Below are 6,013 nucleotides of genomic sequence, written 5' to 3' on the forward strand. Positions count from 1 at the left end.
GCTTTAAAGCGCCTCCAGCTCGCCTGGTACCGACCCGTCCCATTGTGCCGCCTCGTGTGTTCTTAGCGCGGAGCGTTCCTCATCCCAGCGCTGGGAAGCGCCGTTCCCGCAGCCCCAGGGCCCCTTTGCTGCCCCCCTGCTGGGTTCTGCCTTCCACACATCCCCTATCGCCTTAGCTCTGAGCCCGTCCAGGCGGGGAAGGGAGGAAAAGCAGCCCCAAGCGTGGAGGTTTAGGGCAAATCCTTGTGGGAGGCGGGGGAAGGCTGGGGTGGAGAAGTGACGGAGCCGCGCAGGAGGAGAACTGACTTTAAACCACTCTGTTACACACTGTGTGGGAGCATCCGCGCTAAAAACTACTGTGCGGCCGCTTCTGGGTTAGTTTTGGGCTTAGAGGGACCAGCTTAAAGCCTGTTTGTGCTTTAATAGGTTCTTCCTTTGTCATCTCTTTAGGTCAGAATATGAAACGGGAGTCTGGGAGGAAGGTCCAGACTGGAAACATCACTGCTGCAAAGGTACCAGCTCCTGTCCCCGGCTGTTCTCACTCAGTGTGTGTGCACATATATGTGTGTATGTACCCATCCAAGGGGCAAAGTGGGATTTGGAGCATGTTTTCTCTATCTGGATCCAGAGCAGAAGCAGGAAAGAAACAAGGTTTCAGGTGAACAGGGGGAGGTTCATCTTTCCCTGCCCAAGCTGGAAGTGTATGAGCTTTGCCGCTGGGTTTAGGTGACCACGCAGCGTGGTGCTGGTCCCTGTGTTCCATTCCCACCCGGTTCTTACTCCGGTTGCTCCATCAAAGCACTGCAGATAGGTGCTTACTTACATTTCCCAGCAGCTGCTTCCTCCATAATGGGGTGTTTTGGGTTTTCTGCTCCCCTCCAGCACTGCTCATGTCCTTTGTTCTTCCTAGACCATAGCTGATGTGATCAGGACGTGTTTAGGACCACGAGCCATGATGAAGGTAAGAACTTGGCTGAAGAACCTGTGTTGAACCCTGATGGAAACCCCCCACGACCAAGTGTTGCTTTTCCTTTGCTTGCAGATGCTTCTGGACCCCATGGGTGGGATTGTGATGACCAACGATGGCAATGCTATCCTCAGAGAAGTAAGTGTCTCCTGGAGGATTGTCTTGCTGAACATGGGAGTAGGAATGTTCCAGGATACCATTAAATAGCTGCCAGGCCTGGAATGGGTTGGAGGGGACCTTAAAGCTCATCCAGTTCCTACCCCTGCCACAGGCAGGGGCCCCTTCCACTAGAGCAGGTTGCTCCAAGCCCCTGTGTCCAACCTGGCCTTGAACACTGCCAGGGATGGGGAATGATGCGATTTCATCCTCTCTCTTGAAAGCAGCAGGTTCTAAGCAGCAGAACCAAGAGAGGGGCTTAGAAGGGAGGAAGTAAACGTGTCCAGCAAACACTCTTCCTCCTCAGAAGAGCAGGTTTGAGCCCTGGGGTTCATCGAAGTGTTATAAGCCTCCTCTCAATTCTCTAGTGATGGAGGGATGCTGGAAGCTTCAGCTTTCATCTTGTGGACCAAACCCCTGTTTCTTGCTCCTGTGCAGATTCAGGTCCAGCATCCAGCTGCTAAATCAATGATCGAGATCAGCCGTACTCAGGATGAAGAAGTTGGAGATGGGACCACATCCGTGATCATCCTGGGTGAGGAGAGCGGAGGACATGCCTTTTATCAGGGGTTTTGGGAAGGGTTTCTCTCTACTTGCCCATCAGAGCCTGGCAAAGAGGCTTTAATGTGACAGATACTCATTTTTTACCACCCCTAAAGGTGAATCCCCGAATCCCAGGTTGGAAGGGACCTCAGGGATCATCTGCTCCAACCTTCCCAGGCACATCGTGACCTAGACTAGATGTTCCAACAGCCCAATATTAAGTGTCCAACACTGGGAACCACTCCCTTGGGGAGATTATTCCAATGGCTGGTTCCTTTCATTGTGAAAAATTTCTCTGGTGTCCATTGGGAATCTCCCAAGGACTGACTTGGGCCCATCACTCCTTGTCTGTTCCATGTGATTCCATGTAAAAAGGGAGTCTCCATCTTCTTTGTAGCCACCCTGAAACAGTGGAACATGGGGATAAGGTCTCCCTGAGCCTTCTCTTCTCCAGACTGAACATTCCCAGCTCTCAGCCTTTCCTTACCTGCTTCCTAGCCCTTGGATCATCGTTGTGGCTCTTCTCTGGATCCTCTCCAGCCCATCCACAGCTTTTCTGGGTAGCAGGGACCAAAACAGCCCAGTGTCCCCAGCGTGGCCTCACAAACCCTGGGCAGGGTGGGACAGTGACACCTTTAGCCTGCTGCCTTTCTCTGTCACCCTGCTCACTCCTATGGGGCTTGTGTCCCCAGGAGGCTGCTCCCAGCCTGGGCTTCCCTGGATGCAAGACCTTCCCCTTATCCTTATGGAACTCCATCAGGTTCTTGTCACCCCACCCTGGGCCACAAGTTCCTCTTGGGGTTTCTTTGCTGCGAAAGGGAATGGGCTTCATCAGCCCCTGAGGGGAGCAGCTCCGTGCTCGAGAGCTGTGCTTTCCCCCTGGGATAAGCACAGTGAAGTAGAAAGGAAGGAGCAGGTGATGTCAGAGGTCTCCTCATGGGGAGCAGATGCTCCTTGTCTGGGGTGTTCTCCTCCTGTCTTGGCTGTCAAGTGTTCCGCAGCTGAGGAAGTTTGATGTTCGGGCTTTGCTGTTTAGCTGGGGAGATGCTCTCTGTTGCTGAACACTTCCTGGAGCAGCAGATGCACCCGACTGTGATCATCGGGGCTTATCGAAAGGCTCTGGACGACATGATCAGCATCTTAAAGAAAATCGGGTGAGTTTGGGGGCTGGGGTTGGGGGGTGGGTGGAAGAGAAGGGATTGGGGGGGAATCATCGTTTTCCCTTCGTGGCAGCACGCCAGTGGATGTGAACAACAAAGAGATGATGCTGAAGATCATCAGGAGTGCAATAAACACCAAGGCGATCAACCGGTGGTGCGAGCTGGCCTGCAGCATTGCTCTGGAGGCTGTTAGGACGGTGGAGCTGGAAGAGAATGGCAGGAAGGAGATTGATATCAAGAAATACGCCAAAGTGGAGAAGGTGAGTGTGTCCTGGAGGCCTTTTCCCTTCAAACTGCTGCTTCCTGGCGGGGGGAATGTCGTCGTGCTCATAAAGTGACCTCGCACTGATGGCCCGGGCGCATTGTGGTTGCTTGGGAAGGGTTTTCCTTTCCCAGCGCATGGGATAGGGGTGATTCCAGGAGTGTGGATGCTATCCTGAAGTGAAATTCCCATAGAGGGACCTGATATGCTTTATTTCCCCCTTTCCTGGGGCAGATTCCAGGTGGTTTTAGCGAAGACTCGTGTGTGTTACGTGGGATCATGGTGAATAAAGATGTAACTCACCCCAGAATGAGGCGTCTCATCAAGAATCCACGGATTGTCCTTCTGGATTGTTCACTGGAGTACAAGAAAGGAGAGAGCCAGGTAAAGCCAGGAGTGAAATCATGGAATCCTGGGACGGTTTGGGTTGAAGGGACCTTAAAGCTCCAGCTCCAACCCCTGCCCCGGGCAGGGACACCTTCCACTAGGGCAGGTTGCTCCAAGCGCCTGTCCAAAGCCCCTCTCCAGGTTTCCTGGAGCCCCCTTGGGCCCTGGGAGCTGATGGGTGGTTTTTCTTCTGTAGTTCTCCTTGGCTCCGGCGCAGGAGGTGCTGGAGGAGCTCAGGTCCCTCAGCTCAGGGGCTCTGGGTTTAAGTTCCAGCTCTTTTCTGTGCAGACTGACATTGAGATCACCCGGGAGGAAGACTTTGCCCGCATCCTGCAGATGGAGGAGGAGTATATCCAGCAGATGTGTGCGGATCTCATGAGGGTCAAACCAGATCTGGTCATCACAGAGAAAGGCATTTCTGGTAATAACCCACCTCTTGGTGTTGAGTTCATTTGAGTGAGGTTCATCCTGTGTTAAATTCACCCTTTGGCAACTTCCACCCCCCCCCAGAAGCAAGCCCCCAGCCCTGATTTCACCCATCAGCTTGGTTGGGGTCAGGGTTTTAGTTTTCTAACAAAGAGTTCCCCATTGCAGGGGTTGGATTTGGGGCTCGAGGTTGCCTTGTGGCAATTCAAAGAGCATTTTGCTTTTCCAGTAGTTGGAAACCATCAAATGAGCAGCGAGGAGGAGCCTGAAAAGCTGCACTTTGTGCATTAAAGGGCATTTGGCTTTCTTTTCTATAAGATGTTGCACTTCAAAGAGACTTCAGTTAGTTCTGATAGTGCTGATTGATGACTAAAACTCCCAAACCTGATTCCAGACCTGGCCCAGCACTACCTGATGAGAGCCAACATCACGGCCATCCGCAGGGTGAGGAAGACGGACAACAACCGGATCGCCAGGTGAATGCTCCCTCTTCACTGGATCCTCTCCTTGCTCTCCTGACATGGACTTTCCTCCTCTTCTCCCCCTTCCTCCCCTCTCCTCCCCTGGGAGTGTCTGACTGTCCCCTGGTGTGTGCAGGGCCTGTGGAGCCCGCATTGTGAGCCGCACGGATGAGCTGCGGGAGGAGGACGTGGGCACTGGGGCCAGGCTCTTCGAGGTTAAGAAGATAGGGGATGAGTATTTCGCCTTCATCACTGACTGCAAAGAGCCCAAGGCCTGCACCATCATCCTGCGTGGAGCCAGCAAGGAGATCCTGGCAGTGAGTTGCTGCATGTTCTGCTTCCCCTCCTGTCCTGCCCATCCTTTTGGGGACAAGGCACTGCTTCCTTTGGAGCAGCTTTTGGGCACAATGGAAGCCAAGTCCAAGTTTCCTTTGGGGTTTGGAGCTACACATCTCGTGGGCTGCACTGTACAGGGAAAGCAGAACTTGCCCACATAGAGGAGCCACCTTCTGGTAGCGGCAGGACCATGGAATGATTTGGGTTGGAAGGGAGCTTAAAGGCATTCCCCTTGTCCTGTTCCTCCATCCCTTGTCCAAAGCCCCTCTCCAGGTTTCTTGGAGCCACTCTCCAAGCAGAGGGGCGGGATCCCCTCCCTGCTGCTCCCAGCACACACGGGGCAGGGGGTGGTTCCCATTCCCTGCTCCCTGATCCGAGCTGTCCCGTTGCAGGAGGTGGAGAGGAACCTGCAGGACGCGATGCAGGTCTGTCGCAACGTGCTCCTGGACCCGCAGCTGGTGCCGGGTGGAGGTGCCACCGAGATGGCCGTGGCCCATGCGCTGACTGAGAAGTCCAAAGGGATGACAGGGGTGGAGCAGTGGCCGTACCGAGCCGTGGCTCAGGCTCTGGAAGTCATTCCTCGCACCCTCATCCAGAACTGTGGTGCCAGTACCATCCGTGTGCTGACCTCGCTCAGGGTAAGCTGCAGTCGGGGCTCATTTAGGAGCTTCAGCTCTTCCCGCTGTGTCCGGTCCCTTGGATCCGTCATTTTCCATAGCTGTGCCCTTGAGGCTGCTCTTTGGGTAGTTGCTGTAGGTTTTTCCCTTGAAGGATCCTGGTGGTCAAGGAACTGACGGATCCCTCGAGGGTGATTTAAAGGCTTGTTGGCATTTGCTGGGCTGCAAAAGTTCTCTGCTGGATTTCAAAGCATGGAATCCTGGAATGGTTTGGGTTGAAGGGATCCTAAAGCTCATCTAAAGCCACGGGCAGGGACACCTTCCACTAGAGCAGGTTGCTCCAAGCCCCTGTGTCCAGCCTGGAACACACGCCCCAGTCTCTTTCCTCTGGGGAAGGAATTGTTCCCAATCTCCATCCAAACTCCCCTGGTGCAGCTTGAGGCCGTTTCCTCTTGTCCCACCCCTTGGGAAGCAGAGACCAGCCCCCTCCTGGCTCCATACTCCTGTCAGGCAGTTGCAGAGAGCGAAGCCCCTCTCCAGGTTTCCTGCAGCCCCTTTAGGCACCGGGCGGCCACACTCGGGTCTCATCAGAAGGTCCATCCCCCGGTGGTGATCCCGTCTTTCCCGACAGGCAAAACACACTCAGGACAACAGCCAGACGTGGGGGGTGAACGGGGAGACCGGAGCCCTGGTGGACA

General features: G+C 54.4%; 1 protein-coding gene across 1 annotated transcript; it reads left to right on the forward strand.

Annotated features, from left to right (window-relative positions):
- Nucleotides 1-379: 379 nt before the first annotated feature.
- CCT3 (chaperonin containing TCP1, subunit 3 (gamma)) lies at nucleotides 380-6,009 on the forward strand (the record flags this gene model as incomplete). The annotated part of the gene is made up of 12 exons (XM_010014597.1): nucleotides 380-512; nucleotides 911-961; nucleotides 1,043-1,105; nucleotides 1,562-1,658; nucleotides 2,703-2,820; nucleotides 2,900-3,086; nucleotides 3,323-3,472; nucleotides 3,764-3,896; nucleotides 4,296-4,377; nucleotides 4,499-4,679; nucleotides 5,091-5,336; nucleotides 5,947-6,009. Coding segments are annotated over 12 exons (1,504 nt in total), but the record flags the coding sequence as incomplete, so codon positions are not given.
- Nucleotides 6,010-6,013: the final 4 nt, after the last annotated feature.

Source organism: Nestor notabilis, unplaced genomic scaffold, assembly GCF_000696875.1.
Source record: "Nestor notabilis isolate BGI_N333 unplaced genomic scaffold, ASM69687v1 scaffold3715, whole genome shotgun sequence".
NCBI lineage: Eukaryota > Metazoa > Chordata > Aves > Psittaciformes > Psittacidae > Nestor > Nestor notabilis.